At 34.3% G+C, this 24,943-nt stretch overlaps 1 protein-coding gene across 1 annotated transcript; it reads left to right on the top strand.

The window, feature by feature from the left end:
* The first annotated feature begins 12,300 nt into the window (after positions 1-12,300).
* LOC123563656 (uncharacterized) lies at positions 12,301-15,951 on the top strand. The gene is made up of 4 exons (XM_045356576.2): positions 12,301-12,594; positions 12,832-12,900; positions 14,628-14,813; positions 15,398-15,951. The coding sequence occupies exons 1-4, from the start codon at positions 12,546-12,548 to the stop codon at positions 15,607-15,609; spliced, it is 516 nt and encodes a 171-aa protein (XP_045212511.2). The 5' UTR covers positions 12,301-12,545; the 3' UTR covers positions 15,610-15,951.
* Positions 15,952-24,943: the final 8,992 nt, after the last annotated feature.

Below are 24,943 nucleotides of genomic sequence, written 5' to 3'. Positions count from 1 at the left end.
CTGGGCCCTGGCGTGTTGGCGTCTTGGCGCCCTGCAAACGCGCTAAGACGCCAGGACGACAACTTTCCAATTTAGCGTGTTGGCGCCCCCGCCAGAACGACAAATGCCTTGTTTGTCGCCTTGGCGCGTATAATTGTCGTCCTGGCGTCCAGGCGTTCTGGCGCCCTGCAAACGCGCCAACACGCCAGAACGAGATGGCAGAAATCAGCCACCATAGCTAGCCGTAATAGACGCAAATATAAGATTAAAAGCTAGAATTCTTGCTGTTTGACAGGTATAAAGGCAATCCGCCGGTCAATACTTTATTTACAATGTACGAAATATTTCAGTTGCGTAGATGCTTATTGACATGGGGAAAATCGTCTTCCTCAGGTAATCCGAATCTTAAACTCAGTGGACGTGCCGGACAATTTTTTATTTGATAGGATAGTTTCATTTGGGCATCCACTTTTTCATCGGACAATTAAAATATCAAAATAATTTTAAATAACTCATCTTTAGAAAGCATATTAAAGTTGTGGTTTGTTCAAGTCAAGCACAGTTGATATCCGTAACAAAACTCTTTCAAAGACGAAGAAAATGTGTCAAGTATTATCTTTGCATAATAAATTTTATTTAATTTCAACTAACATTTTAAATTTCATTTAAACCGACACACCTTGACCATCTACAATATGCAGAATATTGTATAATTATGTTCAACCGAGGCATCTTTATTCTGTTTCCATTTGCTGAAATAAATTTGGTTTCATGAAACGTAACATCCAAACTAAAAACAAGAAGGTTGAAGAAATAGCATAATTATAAAGCTCTTGTCAGGCCACAGGTAGAATACTCATCCACAGTCTGGTCACCCTACACCAATAAGATAGAAGAGCAATCAGGTGGATATACAACAACTGTTCCACATATGACAGTATCTAATGTATGCAAAATTCTCACGGTTTAAGATCTTGAGAGAACAGACGAACTGATGCAAAATTGATAATGTTTTACAAAAGTGTCCATTCACTAGTAGCTAGGAGTCCCAGTATATTTTGAGAGACCAAGGAGACCGAATCGTCACACACACACACCCTGGTCTATAGACAAATCCGTAAGTTTCAAATTACTATGAATTGTGTTCCTTTCGAAGTACTCTGGTCTTATGGAACAACCTCCCATCTGATGTTATTTCCGGCCTACGCTTGAATCTTTCAAACAGGAAGTATGCCAACATACGTACAATTAATTGTAGCAAAGTGCGTTTTTAACCTAATTTTACTACGCTTGTCTGTATATCTAACACTTTTAACTTTTTTTCAGTCTCACCTTATCACTTTGACATCTCACAGTCAATACTTTTATAAAAAAAAAACTTTCTCTTGTACTTACTGCGCATCTGCTAATAATACCCGAAAGGGGAGTTAAGCAGTATACGAAGATAGATAGACAGCTGAATTTTTATATTCGCTAAGGTAACAGTTGGTTTCCAGCCACAGATTCGAATTGGCCAGGATCAAAATCTGTCATTAGAGATAAAACCATGAAGAGAAGGCTGTTTTGATGTTTGAAATAGTTGTTGATGTGAGTTTTTGATTAACAAGTTTAAGAATGGTATGTTGCAGAAATTCTGGCAGATGCAAATGTAAGCTTGATGGCATCATTTTCATATAACTGCTTGAAATACGTATATACCACTATCAGCATTCAGCTTCCCGTGAACTGTCAAATAACATATAGGCCTCACACAGTTGAAAACAGTGAAAAAAGTAATCGGTTGACAGGTATTTTTGTCCAGCTCTGCAAGTAACACTTGAAACTGAGTGCTGAATGCATGTGGCCATTTGACTATCATTTCCCCTAACATTTTCAGGCCACTTGGAAAAATGGCTAATTTGGGCTGAAATGTCATGTATTTTCGCGGGCTGAAATTATCTTTCAGGTGGCTTGTGGATTTAAAAATCTATGCTTTGTATGAAGTTTACTATGTATTTTAATTCTTCTTCAAGTAAGATGTAAACCGGTATCTTTTTATTTTCAGGTCTGCATCTCGTAAGATATCGGAAGCCGTCCGACTTGGCCACACGCTCGGAAGTCTGAAGTACTAGAAAAAAACCGGCATCTGCTTCCTAAGACTCCTTTCTATCTCATCCCTCGATATAGTGTAATGTGCAAAAGTCATTACATTTGTACTACATTTGCACCCGGGCTTAATGACACAACAGTTATTCTATTGTTTAATCTGGTAAGAAACGATAAACTTACCATACATGTACTAGGAATTGATTTATGTCAATCAAAGGGACTTACACCAATTTATACGCACATCTGTACTCAAAATGTCAAAATGTTACTGATATAAGAAATGATTATGCTTGTTACTAGAACCTGTACAGTACAGTTTATGTGAAAATAAATTTATTCATTCTTTCGTTTATATATACGGTCTGTATACAAGAAATGGTAATCTCAGAAATAGGATAGGTTCACTTAATTATGGTCAATGGAATGTAACTAGAAATTCTCGGAAATTGTCAGAAGTCCAAATGTGGTTTGCTCGGGTAATAAGCACAAGAAATAACATTTGATATCGTATTTATATTTGTGCAGTATCTAACTACGAAAATATAGTTTCTTTCCATAACTTTAAGATAGGAGAGCCAAAACGACCCGCCCACGTTGAATTCGATAAAATTACAGTTCCTGATTCTATTTTAAAATATCGTTAAATCCAAAGAAAAACTCATATAGTCGTACGGATCAATTTTGATCTTAAAATTTCCGGCCGGTGTAATGAAGTATTTCGACCCCCATAGAATAATGACCCCCCGGTCATTATTCTATAGAAAAAGTGACCCCCGGTCATAGTATTATGACCTCCAGATCATAGCACTATGACTCCCCCACGTGAAGTAAACTGAACCCAAAGAAGAATATTGACTCCCATAAAAAAACGATCCCCGGTCATTTGGTCAAATTTAGTGATAACTCGTGTATCTAAGGCCTAATTGCTGCATTTTATGCCCTCACTCGGGGGAGTGAGGGGGGGGGGGGCATATAGATTTGCCCTTGTCCGTCCGTCCTCTTTCCGTTTGACCATTAGCCCCAGATGCCATCACTTGACACAGAAATCAGAGCATTCCGCAACGGGAAAAGGGATTATATTTCTAGACGCTGTATCTTGGTGTATACATTTTTTTTCAGGAAAATAACAATTCACAATACGTTCACAAAACACACCAGTGTCAATAATCCCTGCAAACTTCGGTATGAAGTAATTCTTCAGAAGAAAACTGCACAAGAAACTGCTAGCATAGAACTTAGTATTAAAAGAAGTTGCAATACTTAGCAGTGGCAGTACAGTACGGTAGCGGCAACAATAGAAAGAAGTAGTAGTAGTAGTGGTAGTAGTAGTAGTAGTAGTAGTGGCAGTGGTAGTGGCAGTTGCAGTAGCAGCAGCAGCAGCAGAGGAATAAGTGACAGCAACAACAGCAGCAGGAGAAGAAGAGGTAGATGTACAAGACGTATTAGTGGAAGCAGGTATAGCAGTATCAGTAGTAGTAGTAGTAGAAGAAGTAGTAGTAGTAGTAGAAGAAGAAGAAGAAGTACATGTAGTAAAAGCAATAGAAGTAGCGGCACCAGTAGTAGTAGTACAATCAAAATGTTAACTATTGGCAATGGAGGATATTAGAGTTGTAGATCTAGTAAAATTGTCCGTTAGGTTTGGTGGGGATCACTTTTTAATAGATATTATCGTCGAAAGTCTTTTTAGAAGCCGGTGTTTACACGGAAAGAGTAACTTTTTTAAATAGAATAATGTCCGGGAATCGATATTGTATGAGAGTTCGAATGTAGTAATTTCGGCAGTGGGTATTTTACATGGAAGGAGTCACCTCTTCTATAGAATAATAACCGGGATTCGAAGGGAGTCCTCTTTAGGGAGTCAGTATTTTACTTGGAGGGGTCAGTTTTTCTATAGAATAATGACCGGGGGTCGTTATTCTATAGAGTTTTCAAAGGGAGTCAGTTTTTTATAAGGAGAGTCAATATTTTACAGGAAAGGAGTCACATTTTCTATAGAATAATGACCGGACCGGGGGTCATTATTCTATGGGGGTCGAAATACTTCATTACACCGGTATTGATTTCACCTTTACTTCCTGATTTCACCTTTACTTCCTGTAAATATATGTAACCGCTGATTAAAATTCCACAGGTTTTCGAATGTAATAGTAAATATTTTCTTAAGGGGGTGTGCAGGTGCTCTGAGCTGTATCGTTAGACAGTATAATCCGTTGCAAGACTCCGTCATTAGCCTAAATCCCCTCAGTCGGAGCGTTTTACAGTCAACTCGTCCCCCAGTCAACTCGTCCCTTGATTTCAAATTGGTCAATTCATCCTCCACTTTTCACTCCCTGTTTTTCAGTCTTTTTTTGTTTGGTCAAACTTCCCTAGATTATGATTAACATAATTATTATGTAAAATATGTGTTCTGTAAAATATGTCCTATATAAAAAGTATAACAATTTTACTATAAAAACTACATTTTGTTTTGCTTTGTAAATACCCGATCGTATATAAAAGTGCAGAATGCATGCACATTTCGTAGCTTAAAGTGTGCGTGACTAATGCGGTTGTCTATCTTTTTTAAAGATACTTCTTGTGTGTGTGTGTGTGTGTGTGTGTGTGTGTGTGTGTGTGTGTGTGGTGGGTGGTGGAGGGGGGAGGGTTGCGGTTTTGGCGTGCGTGTGTTTGATCCAACTTAGACTGCATATTTCTTCTCACACAAATGATCACCCTTCAGATAAGCGAATGTAAATAATCTCACCACGTATATTCAAGTGAAAATGAACGAGGTTTACGATATCAAATAACAAATTAGCTACAAATAAGAAAAAGATTTATCGTGATAAGGCATGTTTGCAAACATATCAAGATGACATTAATAAACTTTTATATATCTTATATGTTTTATCTTTTATTTATCATTGCATTTTATTCCGTTGTATTTGAAATTGAAACTTAGATAGGAACCATTTAAATAGCTAACAAGAAATATCTTTAAAAATGATGGTCGGCGAATTGTAATAAGGAAAGAAGTTTATGAATTTTTCATCTAACATTCATCTTTCATCTAACATTTTTCAAATTGCAAAACTAAACACCGCACTTTAACAATTTAAATGGTTCTCTTTTAATTTTTCGCAAAGGTTTCGTAGGGTTGCAATTTTGTTTCGTTTATCCTTAGACGAATAATAACAGCAGTAGTTTGAAGATTCACGAAGCGGTTCATGAGAAGAGGTCATTAAACGTGTTTATATTTTTAGCTAAATTGGTCCCTATCCCCATTTGTAACAAAATAGCAGGAGACCTTACGATATTGTTACACATCGAGTTTGATAAAAATCCATTACATTTTAGTGGTTAATGCGAAGAAAGGCATATCTGCTTTTAGCTATAGGGGTCCCTAATAGGGCCCAAGTTCCTATATAAGGATTTATTTATTTATTATTTTTATCTATTTCTAAAATAGGCCAACTGATCCCGCTTTAACAAATGCATATTCGCTATTCGTGAATCTTTGGACAATGACATTACACCTATAAAAAAGTGAAGGTCAAGCAAAACATACAATTGTAATTATTTCAATATTTCTGTTTCATAAGCAAAGCTTGACCGTAGTGATATCACATAGATAAACTGTATGCAACGTACCTTCATTTCAGTGTAATGAGATTCAGTCATTATATAGCATATATATAATGAAACAGATTTCAACTGAGTTCAATATTTGCATACCATACTAAAGAAAAATATTCATATATAATAAATCAGTTAAATAATTTATAACAAATATATCAAAGCAAACAGGTACTCTTTTTAATATGCAATCTGAATAAGTCACAAAAGCAAGAAACCTTTTCATATACAGACGACAATTAATAATATATTGTAACAAGGAAAATCTTTTAAAAAGCACTTCTCTACATAAAAGACTATTATCACACCCTTATTCATGTGATACGCAGACCGTATTCAGCTCTTTCTTTAATTTGATATATGTTGGTATTTGAACAGGTTTTTATCATATTTATTAAACTTACTTATCATTTTGAGATATATCAATATTCTTGCTAAATATACTGAGCCAAAGTTAGCTTTAAAACTGTGAACAGCGTCGTTTAGGATAAACGCTTTGTCTACATTTCACTCAGCGTAGCACAATCAACAGAGTGAAAGAAATTGACACTCGTCCAATCAGGCAGAGTATTGCATAAATCTTCCATTTTGATAAATTATCTATAATGCCTTATCAAGTAGTTTGATTTGCAAACTGAAGTCACGTGGCATAGGTAACGAAAACGAATTTAGACGGCGTCGCCGAAAAAAAAAACTGAACCATTAATCATTTCAATGCCCCCGATCAAAGTATAATGGTTTAGCTGTGTTTATCATTTTGAAATCATCCAGGTATTTTAGTGTTGCAACAATGAAGTAATATCTGGAAGAATCACTCATTTTGTGTTATATCATTTCCTATCTGATGACCATGGTTCCCGGATTCAAACGCTACAAATAGGTTACTTTCGTGTGGGTAGAAAGGTCATTAAGAAAGATGAACATTTGATGCGGGAAAAAAATGTTTACCTAGAATTATAAGGATTAAGTGACGATTTTCTTGATGTTCACACGTGTGTAAACCCTACATGTAGAGCACGCATTATGGTTAACATGAAAAGCCCTTCGGTATGGTGGCATATTTCTGCATATGATAATCATAAAGTTTTTATGAAAATATTCTGAACTTTCGCGAAAAAAACAATACTTTTCGCGAAAACTTAAATAAACTTTCGTGAAAGTAGGAGAAAGTTTTCGTAAAAATATTATCTGATTATCGAGACAATAAAAATTGTGTCAAAATAGTGCCCTGATCTGCATAAAGATAACCCAATTGTCCCCACTACGGAATGAAGTGTGTTCAGATGGGTAGAAAAAAATCAACGTACATGTATTTTTAAACTCTCTTTATTACTTTTTGTTCATTCCGTATCTGTTGTCGTATGCAGTAGATGGCAATATATCGGAATTTTTTTCTTCTTTTTTTCAGTTAGAACAAGAGATTCTTTTCGTGAAAAGTTTTTAAATTTTCACGAAAACTGTACGAATTTTCGCGAAAACTATCTGCTTAAGTGAATACAGAAATATGCCACCATGCTTCGGGATTTTTTCAATGGGTCAAATCGTTTCACTTTTGCGGAGCACGCGTTCGTTTTGCCACTCGGCACTGCCCTCTTTTATCCGGCGTACTCTGATGTGTGCCGGTCTTGCGAGATAGGGAAAGCGGCAAATCATATATTTTCGCGAAACACTCGGAAATTTGGGTTAATGCGAGTATCAGTAAAGGTAGAAACATACTGCGGGAAATATTTGCTAACTTGTTTGGAACTGGCCACAACAGTATATGATTATAAATTGTATAGTAGCAACACACCGTCGCATTATGACTGAACGTGTGGAAGGAAAATTGATTGTTCTATTCCATCGTGCCTATTTGAAAATTCTTGTCATTTCATGGAAACGGTGATGCTCGGATCTCATCAAGCAGGAATACGCAACGGTGTCAATAGACGCTAGCTCTTTACACGTGTACAAGCGTCCCCTTTATTGTTTTAACCGTTGAATAACAATGTAATTCAGTGTTTCATAAAGTATAGCGAGAAAATATATTACTTTTACAGAAAAAAAGGTTATAATATTAAGTTTCATGTAGCCGCCACTGGTTCCCGTATAGTTCAATCATCCAAGAAAAGTTGAATTCTCCAGGAAATGTTGCATGTATGGGTGAATCCTCCAGGAAAGATTTAAGTTTTCTGTAGTCACCACTGGCCAGAAAAAATCCAGTACGAAAGGACGGCAATCTCCCTGTGATTAAATATTGTTGCTAGGCAAATCGACATTCTCCGGACGTGAAGTACCTCAACGCGCACATAACTTTCATAAAGCCTTGAAAATTTGTTAACGTCATTACTTAAAAGAAGAGCAAAGTTGAAGATACACTGCTTCGTACCCGGTGAAGTAGTTTAGTTCATCGAAACATTCTATTATAGTTTAATATTATCATTGTGTTATTGTAGGGCATAGTTTATATGGGCTGGTCGAAGTCTGTGTAGATTAATAAAGCAATATTTACATCCGCCCTATTATTTTCCATTGAAAATAATGACGTTCATTTCTTATGAACAGCAAAAGGCAATGCGCGAAAGTTACGTCATCGCTGAACGGGCCGCTGTTTTGGCGACGCCCGGGAATAGGCGGGGAGAACGTTCCTTAGATGTCGTCGTGGTTGTTTCTTCTGGTGAACAGTATGGCCGGGAAGCTGATTTAAATGTTAAATGCAACAAAATGTTTGCATTTTTTTCGGTGTTCATACGAAATGAACGATAGAATAGGATCGGCAAATCCATGGAATCATGTTTAAATTTGCCGATCCTATTCTGTCATTCATTCGCCTTTCCATTTGTTAACCGCAAAATTGTATTTAATTGTATTTAAAGAAATACTAAACTCTATATAACATACAGCTTAAAATGATGATAAGGCCGTTCTGTGACTTTTTAAAAAGATCTTTGAAGACACGTGCTGACTGATACGTGCGTGATCACAGTTAAAATTACAAAACGTCATATTAAAGGTCAGAGACCAACAGTTCAAATAAAAAATACAGGAATCTTACTGGGAATGAAGTGTTTACCTAGGAATAAGGTAACGTCTGTGCGTTCTGATTGGTCAGTCATGTAAACAAACCCAATTCTTCTTCTAAATTGAGATTTTTATCTGCATTTACAGTATTTTATCATACATTTTTACAAAACTTGCTACATTTTATGTGTATTGAAATAAAATTATCAAACGAATTTCTCCCGCCATGCCAACAATGTGAATATTGAAATGTCTTATATATAAGATTGACCTCTCTCTCTCTCTCTCTCCCTCTCTCCCCCTCTCTCTCTCTCTCTCTTTCTCTCATAAAAATATATTGCTTTATTTCGTTTCCAAATTTACAAAAGCAGCCAATTCTTGCGTATTATTTCTGTTGGAGAGGACCGTCATCTGATGTTGTAAGAAGTTGTTGTCCGGCCCATTTCCTAAATTGTTTGTGTTTGTAAAATTGTTTTATTCTACCTCACTTTTGTGTACAATGATAAAATCCAATTATCCGAGAAAGAGATATTTTGACTATCAAAAACATTTTCAATCTTTTTGACATGTTACCAAACGAAAGTGACTGTCAGGTCATGTGACCGCGATGATATTTTGAATGTCATATAAGGGCAAATAACTACTTTATTTTTTAGCCAAATCATGCAATGATTACCTCCCTTGTACAGATATCAACTGAAGTTATACACAGACGATTCAGATGACAGAAAAAACAAAAGAATTTTTAACTTTTTATATACTTATTTTTGTTCCGTATATTAAAATAAATATCATATGACAGCGTGTGTGATAATGATATTGTCAACCCTCGAAATAAAATGTCACAAATCGGCTTTAGCCTTGGGTGACATTCTGCCGTCGGATTGATAATATCAATGTCACACACGCTGCCATATGATATTTATATAATATATCCTTGTAAATATTGAATGAGCAATAAAATATGTTTAAACTAACGATGTAAACAGGGAGGCATCTCATTCACACGAAAATGACTTAAATAAAGTATCACTATTCATATGTTTTTCTTCCCATATTTTGGCAGAACTTATACCGTGTTCACACTAGCAGATCAGTTTTATTTTTATCAGGCACAAATTGGCTATAATTGGTATTTGACATTTAAAACCCATCAAAATATAATCTAGTTTGCGTCCACACTAGGCAAAGAAATGTGGTTTAAATATATACAAGCAATGTTGGAAGTAAACAAATATTTTGCAATAAGCAAAAAAGGTTACAAAAGAGGATGATGACAGAAACAAGAAGGAGTCATCAATGTTTAAACTTCTGTGTTCATCTAAAAAATTCTGTTCATTCCATCTATGGTCAATTTTGAGCATCAGCATGACTCCATATTGCAATTTAATGTTTTTGCTTCATCAACACTCCAATTACTTTTGCCAGCCATAGCACCAATTGTTTGATACAAAAGAGAAACACATGGTATTCTTCAGCCAAAAGGTAAGATCTGGGGATTTGGGATTGTAAAACCAGTTATAACTCACATTTGCGTTCACACTTGTAAAATAATGTAGTATTACTTTTTAATATAGTATTAAAACCACCTCCCGAGGTGGTTTTAATGCTACATTACAGAAACCACTTGACCTTTACATAATTCACGTTTTACACCACATATAGTGTGGACGCAAACGAGTTTAAAAAATAAACCCAAGTTAATGTAGGATTAAAAGCGTAGTCTGAACGCGGTATAAGATAGTTCTTGAAAAACATATAATCAGTTATACATGTTTCGATTCATGGAAGGCCGTACACGCCATAATGTTATTATGTAAGTATATGGGAAAACAATTGGCGGTCTCTTACTTATAGTCTGAGATCGATTAACTCCCAGTTTGATGGTATATGATACATAGAATAATTATATAAATGCCGTCCAGTCTGGATACGGAAATTAGTAAACTAAGACAAAAAACAATCGTTCATTTAAGATATCAACCACCTCCATCAATATTAAGAACGATATCAGCAAAACGTGCTAAAATTGCCCAAAAAAAAAAAAAAAAAAAAAAAAAAAAAAACAGGTCTTAGATTATCAAAACAAACTACATTATTAATTAATTATATTGGACAATATGCCGAACGATCTGTTATAATAGTTATTCTTATGATCAGAAAATAAACATAATTCATTAAATTTAGTATGCTGTCAATAACCAAACCTATCACGATGACAGGTATAATGAATGATTCATCATGCATTCCATTAACACAACAAAACAAGGTAAACACAAGCTTATTTTATCTAGTTCGTTTTATTATATTGTAATCTGTGACAGGAGGGGCTTGCCATGTCTGGACAACAACACTGGTATTAATGTGAAAACTTATCTATTAAAATACCGTACATTATGGTACATAACATACACACCACAATACACGACACGAATTGAAATTGAATCAAATTGAAATGATGTTGAGAAAAATCGCGACACCCTTGGAACGTGGAAGGCTACATAACTCTAGATAACTTAACTGTAACAGCTGGTCTTAATAAGCAGTTTAAAACTAGACTGGCTAACCGACAACACCAGCGATCCGGGTTCGATTATCGGCGGCGGCAAAATCCTGAACAAAGTGTAGATTTACATAAGCTTGTAATGTTTCAAACAGCATTGGCTGCCGCGGCCTCGGCTTGAAATAAATTGTTCCATTCATTCCAAGTGGGGGCTTTCGTTAACAATACATGTATATCTTCCATATTACTATTAATGCATTAAACGAAGAATTAGCGGCAAAGTTAAGATAAGCATATACCGGCTATTAAACAAAGCATAACTTACAACGACAAAAACAGCAGTTCTAAAAAAGAGTTCAACTTCTTCAAACAGTAACTGTATAGTTCCCTGAAAGGAATTAAACGACACCAAGCAAGGATTTCAAAGAAGCGGACTCGATAGTGGATCAAATATATAAGTATATTGTATAAAATAAAAGAATTAAATACAGCGTAAAATGACACTGAGGTTTGTATGTCAATCATGAAATGCGGGGAGATAATGTATCTCGTCATGAAATTAAAAGTTTTGTGAATTACTTTCTCTTATCTTATTCGAATTTTCTTCCCTCTCACATCCAGCCCCAGATTAAAATGTTTACGACGATGCGTAATTAAAATTAAACTTAATCCTTTTGCCTTTTCCCTTTGTTTTCTTCTTCTTCTTCTTTTATTACATTTGCTGCATTATTGTATGTATTTACCCTAAACAGACCTTACTACAACCAACCAATATGTATAAACTTTCTCTAATGTAATATATATCACACCACAGCATATACTGAAGGGGATGTTTGAAGTATTTGCATCCTGTTCATCAATTAATCAGTGTATTATACTACAACATAATCATTTGAGCCGTGCCATTGGAAAACCAACATAGTGGCTTTGCGACAAGCATGGATCCAGACCAGCCTGCGCATCCGCGCAGTCTGGTAAGGCTCCGTGCTGTTCGCTTTTAAAGCCTATTGGAATTGGAGAAACTGTTAGCGAACAGCATGGATCCTGACCAGATTGCGCGGATCCATGCTGGTCGCAAACCCACTATGTTGGTTTTCTCATGGCACGGCTCAATTTTTATAGTCAGATCATTTACATCCTGTTCATCAATTAAACAATGTTTTACATCCAAAATAATAATTTTATTTTCATTTTATTTTCAAACTATACCACTGACAGCGAACTAACGATTTAACACATGTGCATAAAATAAATAATATTGTAACGAGTGATATTCATGAGTTAAAAATGTAACTTAATTAATGACGTATGTATCCTTTTTTTATTTATTTGCCTTTCGACTTCTTTGTGAAAAGAAAATATGGGAAAAGGAAAGGCACAAATCAGCGATTACCTCAACATAGCACTGGGTAAGTATGACGCAATTTCTAAAATTCTTACATTTCCTTCGAACGCTTTGATATTCTTCAGATTAAATGTTTAGGCTCTTTAAAACGTTTTCTACTTTCCATTTAGGCCTACTACATATTCCTATATACATTATGAAATATTACAAATGAGATAAAAGTTATGCGTAACTTAATTAAGCATTGAATATCTTACTACCATGTTATAATTATGGTAAGCAATATTTTCTCGTCTTTCAGTCGTTCTTTGTCCAATTGCTTTCTTCATTCTTGCATCGTTTGGGTACGGAGTTGCCAAGATTGTAATGGGTAAGTGACTTTTTTTTCTTTCTCTCAAAACTGTAAAGAAGAAGAAAAATATACATTCATTTGATCCATACAGCATTCATATACAGCTCAAGCGCGTATACATATAGCTACCTACCATTCGCCCGTGAATCCACATAATTTTGCCAACGGTCTATTTAGGTAAAAATTACATAATCTAAATCACAAGGTGTCCAAAGTATGGTCTGGGTCACCAATGTGACCTATGTTTTATCTTGTCAGTTGCATAACAATAACGTCATAAATTGCGCTTAGCAGCAACACGGCCGTAGATTGCTGAAAAAAGCAACACCAGTGACAGAGTCGCGTCCCTTTAATTATCTTTAAAATACATATCATTCAACTTAGAGAAAAAGCACGGCTTTATTTGAAGAATATATCTTCTGACCGATAAAAGGAAAGAAAATTTATCGTCTGCGTCTGTGAGTGGATCTAGCAGACGATCTTGCATTACGATAAAAATGTGAGCATTTTTTCTTCCTATGAACAACCAGAGATATAAGCCACACTGCTCGTTTTAAGTTATCACTTACTGTATAGTGTATGGACCATAAACTTGTATTGTCACCTTGTCATTATACAATATTTGTTTATTGACAAATAAGAAACTAATCTAAACAAACGCTTTATTACATTTGAATATTATGTAGCCAATATATAATATGCACATAATATGGTCTTACTTAAGTTGAAATGCAAAGCCAACCGATGGACTTTAGATGTCTGCACAAATATAAAAATGAAAACATGAGACTGGACAATAGTATTTATCAAACACTTAAAGTATATATGAGCCGTGCCATGGGAAAACCAACATAGTGGGTGTGCGACCAGCATGGATCCAGACCAGCCTGCGCATCCGCGCAGTCTGGTCAGGATCCATGCTGTTCGCTAACAGTTTCTACAATTCCAATAGGCTTTAAAAGCGAACAGCATGGAGCCTGACCAGACTGCGCGGATGCGCAGGCTGGTCTGGATCCATGCTGGTCGCACACCCACTATGTTGGTTTTCCCATGGCACGGCTCAATTATGTCAGTTTTGGTCAAGGATTTATGTTTTTCATTATATGTCAGAATCACAATGAAATATATCTCAAATATAATTTCAAAGCCCTATTTACAAATATACCAATCACCCTAACTATTTTAATATAGCATTATAGCATTGTATAAAATAATGCTACTAGTACATGCTTCGATAGTAACATGATATGTAGTTTTCTCTTATGTCAGAATACAAAAAGAAGTCAAAGACAAAAAGAAATCCATCTTCTAAGATATAACAACAAGTCCATATTCTTTCATCTGCTTGAGTACTAACAGGTTTCAAAAATATCGTTTTTATCATTTAAATGCATTGCAAAAAGAAAGGGAGAGATTTGACTCCAAGGTTCAAATTCATTACTTAACTGGTTACAGCTGCATACATAGATCGAATACTATTCAACATTGCCCCATGAATTCCCAGTTTGATCATTTGAAGCCGTAGTTATCTCAGTCAAAGGCTTTGCTAAATACAATAAATACACAGAAAATAAGGTGCGTTTTAGGATCAGGCTAGAACGGTTGCTGCGAAGGAGTACATCCACATAAAAAATCTTTACTTTGGCAAAGGGCGGCATTTATCATGTCATGTGACTGCTGTACCTTTGACAACCATGAAAATGTATATCACAAGAATTCATTGTGAACATTTCTTGCATTTTTAGGATCGGTGCACTTCAATGACTGCAAAATAGAAACTTTGATCCCAGTCTACCTAATAGTTAGCGGCGTGTCACCAGTACTGTTCACTGGGTTTTGTTGTAAAGACAATGATGACGGAAGCTCTTGTGGACCTGGAACAGTGTGTGGAATTATTGGCTTTTTGTTTAACTTGTCCTGGCTTATATGTGGTAACAAATGTTTCATGTCTTTATTTTTGAATCAGCATAGTCTTTCAATTGGTTGCCGATATTTTACAGTATGCAGAAGTATAATGAAAGTACAGAGTAATTTTACCGAAATGGTGGAGTTGCAGACACGTGTATGAGTACATCAATATTGATTATATCAAAACTGGAATATAATTTTTTTAACCGAATGCATCTCCAGTACATGATATTACAATAAAAAAGAACTTAAAGTTATGCTATGTAATTAACTGTAATATTTTAAAGAAATGGGAACGAATGCATACCAGCTTGACACATACTGTTTTCTCTGGTTTTTGTTTCCTCAACCATTCAAGCCATTCCTTTATAGAAGGAATTTTTATTTTACTGTTTAATCCAACAAGCCAAATATTACTTGAGACAAAAACAGTTGAAGCGGTCGGTCATTTTACAGTGTTTCGGTTTTAAAGTGGACAGGACGTCACCATACTTTGTTTTAGCTCCGCCTTAGAATCAGGACTAGTTTTTAACATTAAGTAATGACTGTGTTAAGAGCAATATAATAACACAAACGCCGTCATTATCAATCAACCTTTCAATTGCAGGCAGCGTTTGGGTGTGTCCAAACTACAAAAGCCTAGTTACTGATGAGTTTAGGCAATGTACAGAAAATGTTACCATAGACTGTTTAGAAGAAGTCTGCAACAGGAGTTTGATCACATTTGCGTTTGCAACTGTGATCATTGACTGGATGTTTATGAGTGTGTGGATATGTTTCATGTTATATCTGTGTTGCAAGCTCTTCGGCGGGTACTAAGAGCACTGTACGAGAAATCAACTATTTCAATAGGTTTATCAAGGTAATGTCTGTGAAACAAAGACACTTGTGCAATAAATAATTGTCTCCCAAATGATGCAAGTGTAGTGTACATGAGCGGCAGTGTGTAAATTCGATCCAGTTGTCTAGTTGGACATATCATTTCAGTAGACATTCAATAAACGTGAATATTTAATCACGGTGTATTAATGCCCTTTATCTTTTTCGTCTCTTTGGCTTTGCCAAGCACAGTTTGCATGCACAATATATCGGAATTACTACAATGGTTAAAAATAGTCCACCATAGGTTATAGCGAGGATAGCTCGCGAGCATTACGGCAATGTGCATTACGGCAATGTGTAGGCGAATATAACAAAGGTGTGCCGAATGAGGCAAAAAGTGATGGGATGTGACTAAAAAGGTTATAACACACTAAATAGTTGTTGTTCTTTATTCTATATAAAACTGACCTATTTCTAATGACCGCAGCACACATCATGACCCATTTTAAATTTCTGTAACTTACATTTTCTTGAAGAATATTGTCAGTGTTAACTAAAAATCAAAAGAAAAGTGGGGGTCATGTTTGATGCAAGAAAAATAATTTCAGTCAAACATACAAACTGCAAAATCAGCTAAAAAATGAGACCCCAAATTATACCGGTGGTGTATGATCTAAGTTTCCATGAAAAAAAGTTGTCATGTTGTTATTTCATTATGAAAATGCTACCTACATGTCAAGAATAGATCTGTCATGTGATTTTAGCCAAACAATTGCAAAGAAAATAAGGAAAATAGCTCTACAGAGCAAAAAACACTGAGGACTATTTGTGTCCGCCATTATGCGACTACCATTTTTTTTCGCGCCATTTTTCTATTTAGTGTCTGTATGCCAAAACAGAGTTGGTGCGCCTGTGATATATTACAGGCTCCGGTATATACCGGATTAACTAAATTTGAACGAAAATATCTTAAATGTGTAAATTTTGTAACCATGGTGATATTAACCCTAACCTTTAGTCAGTATATATTGCAAACTATATACTAAATGTGTGTAAACGTGCAAAAAACGAGTAATTTTGCGTGCGCTCCGATTGATAATAATTCCGCGCATGCGCAGAAACGGCTACACCAACTGAAAACCATATTGGACTCGCCTCTACCCAGCTGAGAAAACCATATTGGAAGAGCCGCTAGGCAAGTCCAATATGGCTTGTCTCAGCTGGGTACGGTACGAGTCCAAATATATCTCGTATTGTATAGTACAATGTTAAATAACCTTTTTATTCTATATCTATTTTATTTTAGTTTAAATTTAAAAAAAATTCACTGAATATTGTATTCCTGCCTTTTCTGTAATTTCCCAGCTTGGTATGAGTGCAAATATATATTATACAGAACAATGTTAGACCCTAAATAACATTTATATTCTATATTTATGTTTCGGGCTTTATCGTATGTTTAACATGGGACTGTTGAACCGTCCAAATATGGAGAAAATACAGGGTTTTTGTACGCACGTGCGTCCAATACGGTAATATATTGTACGGTCACGTGTTGCAAATAAACGTTCACGATTGGATAGATAAAATAGATACAGAATAAATAAGTATATTATATGAAATAAAGGAAATAATTACAGCGTAAATTGACATAGAGGTTTTGTTTAAGTCGTGAAATGCGGGGAGATAATGTATCTCGTCATGAAATTAAAAGTTTTGTGAATTATTTTCTCTTATCTAATTCGAATTTTCTTCCCTCTCACATCCAGCCCCAGATTAAAATGTTTACGACGATGCGTAATTAAAATTAATCTTCCATCCTTTTCCCTTTTCCCTTTCTTTTTTTTTTTTTTCTTGTTTGTTTTTTGTTGTTGTTTTATTTCATTTGCTGCATTCATTGTATGTATTTACCCTATACATACCTAACTACAACCAAACAATATGCCTCTAATGCAATATATATCACTTCACAGCATATATATTAAAGGGGATGTTTGAAATATTTGCATCCGGTTAATCAATTAATCAATGTATCATGCTCCAACATAATGATTTTATAGTCAGATTGTTTACAATTAAACAATGTTTTACACTCAGAATAATGATTTTATTTTCAAACTATACCATTTACAGCGAGCTAACGATCTTACAAAAGTGCATATAAATAAATAATATTGTAACGAGTTATATGAGTTAAAAAGTGAAACTTAATGACGTATGTATCTTTTTTGAATTTGTTTGCCTTTCAACGTCTTTGTGAAATAAAAAATGGGAAAAGGAAAGACACAAATGAGGGCTTACTTCAACCTAGCACTGAGTAAGTATGGCGCAATTTTCTTAATAGCGAGTAAGATATGGAACAAAAAATGGCAAAGATGTTCCCGTTTGTGAAGAAAGCACCAAATTTTGCATGAAATTACTTTAAAGTATCCCAAATCCTACATGAGGAGGAGACACGCTATATCTGCCCTGGCACCTCCTTTTAAATCATTTTAAAAATGGGAGGTAAAAATGTCTTGAAAAAAAAACATTTTCCTTTGAATTGAAATTTATCTATAAAGTAATGTTTCATATGATCTAAACATGGATAACATATCACTAGCATAGACAAACAACCATTTGGTATTGACAAATATGCAAAGTTTACTACAAAATACTCTTATTTTTCAAGATACATACTAAAAAGGGAGGTAATCAGATTTTACTCTATGTTTAATTTCAAAACTGCGTGTGAAAAGATGTTTCTTATGAAGAAAGCATGAAAGTTTGTATTTAAGTATTATAAAGTATACTGGATCAGAAATGGACTACATATACGATTTGTTGGCTTGAATAGACCAAAACATGAGGCCCCAAAGGGGAACTACCTTTTATTTATTTCAATTAAATATATCTAGAACAATTTCAAAAATGTTAATTCATTACCTTAACCAATTATAACCCTTGAAACAAAATTTATTCAAATAGATTTTATACGCATTCAATACACATGACTCAGGAAATATAATACGAGGTCCTTCAAGGGAAAATTGTTAAAAATCATATTTTAAGGGCAAATTATTATTTCATTCGTTAAAATATCATATTACTGAACCTAACATAAGTAAAGAAGCAGAATTCCTGGATCTTACATAAAAAATATCAAAGAAGTAAAAATATTCACATGTTTAGGTCCACGAGGTAACCTATATATCTGGATTTATTAGGGCAATAGATTTATATAAAAAAGAGAGGCCTTTCAATGGACCATTTTTTATGTTACATAACAGTATATGAAATAATCATGTTTTCAAATCAAATGACTCATCCAATAACCCATAAAATAAAAGAAACTTATATTTACACGCATTCAATAGATATCTAAGAATTCTAATTTTTAGGGTTTCCAGTGCTTCTCTAATACATTTGTTTGACAAATTTATATTTACATGAATGTGTTATTGCACTGGCATTTGATTGGTTCTATGAAGTGTACATAGTAATGAAAGTCAAGTGTCATTACTGGTCAATCCAGATTCAACAGAATTAAGCAATGCAAGGGTCACAATTAAGGTATACAGAAACTAGATATAAAACTGGCGCGGAAAAAAAATCATGGTAGTCTCCTACATTGCTCTGTAAAGCTTTTTTCCTTCCTATTTACATTTTTTAGCTGAAATCACATAATAGATCTATCCTTGACATATAGGAAGCATTTTCCCAATAATATGATAGCATGATAGATTTATTTATGGAAATGTAGGTCATACAATTTGGAGTATCATTTTTAGATGATATTGTAGTTGGTTTGTTTGACTGAAGTACATGAACCCCAATTTTCTTTTGATGTTTTTTTTCAGCACTGACAATATTCTCTAAGTAAATGTAAAAATGTCAGCTACAGACGTTTAAAACGGGTCCTGCTCTGTGCTGTATCTATTTGAATTTTGTCAATTTTATCTAGAATAAAGGAGGCCAGCTATTTAGTATGTTCATACCTTAGTGTCTCTCCCCAAACATGGCTTCGTATATAAATATTAGAAATGTGAACATCGGGTTATTTAGATGTTTTCACGCTGTCTATTTCCTTTTGGAACTAGAATGGTATCTGGCACCATTTACTGACTTACATCTTGATACCTTTGTTTATAACATGACCATGTATTGTTCAAAAAGTCTTAAGTCACAACATGTGGTGCACTACTGTTATGCGTGCGACATGGTACATACTTGTTTGCCGCAGATGCATAAAAACAAAACCACAAGGGGATCTTCTTACGAGCAACCAACACTGATACACACTGGTATTTTCTATAGTAAAACAGTTTGCTAGTTGTAAGCTGTAAGCTGTAGCTTTATTTGGCTGTTCCAGACAGTTCTAGTACATGCTGACTAATTCCGTAGCAAGCCATCTTTTTAGCATAAAAACAAGAACAAAAATCCAACAGAAAAAGACACATCCAAGAACGTAGACTTAAAGCTAACATTCTTTATAATGCATTATCTTGTTGTGATACTGTCTCGATACGTTTGCAAAGCATGGGATATCTTTACTTATGGTTATGCCGTTTTAAAAGATTCAAGAAGCGCAAATGACATCTGGACGGATAGGGTGTTCTATCATGCAAAGTGATATCAAAACGAAGCCAGAGAATATATTTTCTTAATCAATTAGACGTAATGAAAGCAAACCTCTGAGAGATGTTCACGTATGTAGCAAATAACATTATATCAAGCAGGTTGTAGACAGGCATTTATAGCATGCATTGACATTGCTAATCCTGTCAACTGGAAATGGTGAAGAGAACTGGTACTTGGCTTTAATTATGTAATACACTTCATAATTAGCTGCTATGGGTTGGAGGAAACTCATCAATGTAACTACAAGAATACATACAAAGTCAGATATAAATGCATCAAGCCAATCCTGTGTACTTAGACATTTTGAAGACATGTGTGCTAGAGAGTGAAATACTGGCAAATTACAGTTTTAGTTCAATATTGAAAGGGTTGTTACGCATAAAATTAAAAGTTGTTTGTTAAGGGTATCCTGATCTTAACTTTTCTTTCGACTTTTGTAAGTTTATCAGATACATAATATTATTATATTGGCCGATTTGGAACCTAAGACAGAAAATACACTATTTCGTTATTTATCAAAAGGCTTAATATGCAAAATAACTGTAGCTCAGTATATTTTAAGGAGACATTGTTTATAAACTAATCGACTAATCTTTACCTTAAAAAAATTACATCTAACTCTATTTGGTATGACTTTCTTTATTTCTGTATCATATTTTCATCTTAAACATATTTTTATATGTAACTATTTGCGTTCTTGGGGTGCCTGCAGGAAATCACTGCTCTTTGGAGTGGTTCAGCGAGAGAGACCGTCTAGTGGTAAAGGTGTTGTCAGATCAATAGGAAGGTCATTGGTTCAAACCGTACAAAGGTTAATCTATCATACAATACCAGTGCTATTTCTAAGAAAGCGGAATTTAGACTGATTCTAAAACTTGAAATCTTAATCAAATTCAAATAAATTAAAATCATTGAATATAGTATAAATTAGCAATAATAAATACAGCAATACATTTAGCTCACATTCCATTTTCTTTTGTTGTAAAGAAAGCATTAAGGATGATCGTATGCTTTAGCTTGAAGTCATTAATTGTCTTGAAAAACATAGAAATTATGTTTTGTATAATACGTTTTACATAATCTACATTAGTTATTGAATTTACAAGAAAAACACAAAATAGCCCCTTCTTTAGCTACTCTTTTGAATGCTTAATAATAATATTCATAGGGAAATTGAAGTATCGGTACTCCATGTAAAGTATAAGTACTGTAAAATTGATTATATGAATTGCAGTATGTACCTATATGTGAACTTGTTTTTATAAAATACCCTTAATGAACCTCAAAATGTCAAGAATGTTTAAATAATATTTTGATATAATTTTAAAAATACTAAAATACGTTTTGTTTACCAGAGTGATATAATATTCACACTTAAAGATAAAGTCATCCTGTAAATGAATTTTTTAAACAATTTTCCTCCTTTTAGAGCCTCATCTATGTCATTTGTCAGTGTCCTATATATTAAATATGTATAAAATGTAACTAAATAAATATCATGTCAATAATAGTTACTTATCTAGGTTATAAATTAACCTTTTGGACATTGCTTACAAAAATATATGATTAAAATACATAGAATTTAGGTCCCTTTTTTGGGCCTCATTTTAAGCTAATTGAGGTTAGCGAACAGCGTGTCTCCTCCTTTTGTTGGACTCAGCATACTTCAAAATAGTTACATACAAAGTTTGGTGCTTTCTTCACAAAAGGAAACATCTTTTTCCTATAACCTACTCACTATAAGTTCTTATATATCTTAACTTCGATGGTTCTGCAAACGCTTTGGTATTCTTCCGATTTAATGTTCAGAATATGAGCCGCACCATGAGAAAACCAACATAGTGCATTTGCGATCACTACCATGTTATATATGATAAGCAATGTTTTCTCGTCTTTCAGTCGTTCTTTGCCCAGTTGCTTTCTTCATTCTTGCATCGTTCGGGTACGGAGTTGCCAAGATTGTAATGGGTAAGTAACTATTTCTTTCTCTAAATACTGTAAAGAAGAACGGTAAATGTACATTCAGTTGTTCCATGTAGCCTTCATATAAGAGTCTAGTGTTATTTATATAACCGCCCTGGCTCAGCCGAGATTTAAGCTTGAATCTTAGAACGAAGCCTTGTCATTCGGCTATTTCAAAACTGAGCTCAAATTAAGCACGGGGTTGTTTATTGCTTTAATTATGCTATTATTTGACCGTTGTTGATTTCGCACAGTAAATTTTTCTAAGAATTTTACCAAGAAAACATTTTATGTATTTCCTTTAAGTAAAATACTAAAGACTTTAATAGTATCTTTAGTTGTTGAAACTATACCATTATAAATGATGCAGATGAATTAGATTTACATATCGTGTGATATTTTCATTTTGAATTTTAAAAACAACGGTCTTATTAGGAGACATCATTTAAATAACAAAGTGTCCAAAGGCCTTGGTCCCAATGTGACCTATGTTTTATCTTGTCAGAGGCATAACAATAACGTCATAAATTGCGCTTAGCAGCAACACGGCCGTAGATTACTGAAAAAAGCAACACCAGTGACAGAGAATCGCGTCACTTTAATTACCTTTAAAATACATATCATTCAACTTAGAGAAAAATATATAATACGGCTTTATTTGAAGAATATATCTTCTGACAGCTAAAAGAAAAGAAAATTTATCGTCTGCGTCTGTGAGTAGATCTAGCAGACGATCGTTACATTACGATAGAAGTGTGAGCAGTTTTTCTTCCTATGAACAACCAGAGATATTAGCCACACTGCTCGTTTTAAGTTTAGTCATAAAACAAATCACTTACTGTATTTGTAAATATCCGAGTGTATGGACCATAAACTTGAATTGTCACCTTATCATCATACAATATTTGTTTATTGACAAATAAGTAGGTAATGTAAACAAACGCTTTGGTACATTTGGATATTATGTAGCCAATATATAATATGCATATGATATGGTCTTACCAAAGTTAAAATCCAAGGCCAACCGATGGACATTACATGTCTGCACAGATATAAAAATGAAAACATGAGGCTGGATAATAGTATTTAACAAACACTTAAAGTATATTTGTCAGTTTTGGTCAAAGATACATGCTGTTTATTATATGTCAGAATCACTTTAAAATATAATTCAAATATAATTTCAAAAGCCTTATTTACAAATACACCAATCTCCCTAACGATTTTAATATAGCATTGTATAAAATAATGCTACTAGTATATGCTTCGATAGTAACATGGTATGAAGTTTTATTCTTAGGTCAGAATACATAAAGAAGTCAAAGACAAAATGAAATCCATCTTCTAAGATATTACAAGTCCATATTCTTCCATCTAATGAGTACTAACAGATTACAAAAAATAACGTTTTTTTTTTATCATTTAAAAGCATTACAAAAAGAAAGGAGATATTACGTCATGTGACTGCTGTACCTTTGACAACTACGAAAATGTATGTCACAAGAATTCATTGTGAAAATTTCTTGCATTTTAGGATCGGTGCACTTCAATGACTGCAGAATTGAAACCTTGATCCCAATCTACCTAATAGTTAGCGGCGTGTCACCAGTACTGTTCACTGGGTTTTGTTGTAAAGACAATGATGACGGAAGCTCTTGTGGACCTGGAACAGTGTGTGGAATTATTGGCTTTTTGTTTAACTTGTCCTGGCTTATATGTGGTAACAATTCGTCATATCTTTATTTTTAAATCAGCCTAGTCTTTCAATTTGTTGCCGATATTTTACAGTATGCAGAAGAACAATGAAAGCACAGAGTAATTTTACCGAAATCGTGGAGCTGCTGACACGTGTATGAGTACATAATTTTTGATTATATAGAAACTGTAATACAGTTTTTTAATATCTCCAATACATGGTATTACAATAAAACAACGACTTCAAGTTATACTATGTAATTAACTGTAGTATTTTAAAGAAATGGTTTTACATTACTAGTTTGACATTACTGCTTTCTCTGGACTTTGTATCCTCTACATGCCAAACCATCTCTTTATAGAAGGAACTATTATTTTATTGTTTATCCAACAAAGCAAATGCTACTTTAGACAAAAACATTTGCAGCGGCTGGTCATTTTACAGTGTATAGTTCGGTCTTAAAATTGATAGGTTTTCACAATACTTTGTTTTAGCTCCGCCTTAGAATCCGCACTAATTTTTATCATTAAGTATTATGACCTTGTTCAGACCAATAAATAGGACCGTAAATGTATGTTAAACAATGTCACAAGCACCGTAAATATCAATTTACTTTTCAATTGCAGGCAGCATTTGGGTGTGTCCAAACTATAAAAGCCTAGTTACGGATGAATTTAGGCAATGTGCAGAAAATGTTACCATTGACTGTTTAGAAGAAGTCTGCAACAGAAGTTTGATCACATTTGCGTTTGCCACCGTGATCATTGACTGGATGTTTATGAGTGTGTGGATATGCTTCATGTTATATCTATGTTGCAAGCTCTTCGGCGGGTACTAAGAGCACTGTACGAGAAATCAACTATTATAATATATCTATCAAGGCAAGGTCGGTGAAACAAAGACACTTGTGCTATAAATAATTGTCTCCGAAATGATGCAAGTGTAGTGTACATGAGCGGCAGTGTGTAAATTCTAAATTCCAGTTGTCTAGTTGGACATATCATTTCAGTAGACATTTAATAAACGTGAATATTTAATCACGGTGTGTTAATG

The sequence above is a fragment of the Mercenaria mercenaria genome, chromosome 2 (genome assembly GCF_021730395.1).
Source record: "Mercenaria mercenaria strain notata chromosome 2, MADL_Memer_1, whole genome shotgun sequence".
Classification (NCBI taxonomy): Eukaryota; Metazoa; Mollusca; class Bivalvia; order Venerida; family Veneridae; genus Mercenaria; species Mercenaria mercenaria.
This window is presented reverse-complemented; position numbering and strand designations above follow the sequence as displayed.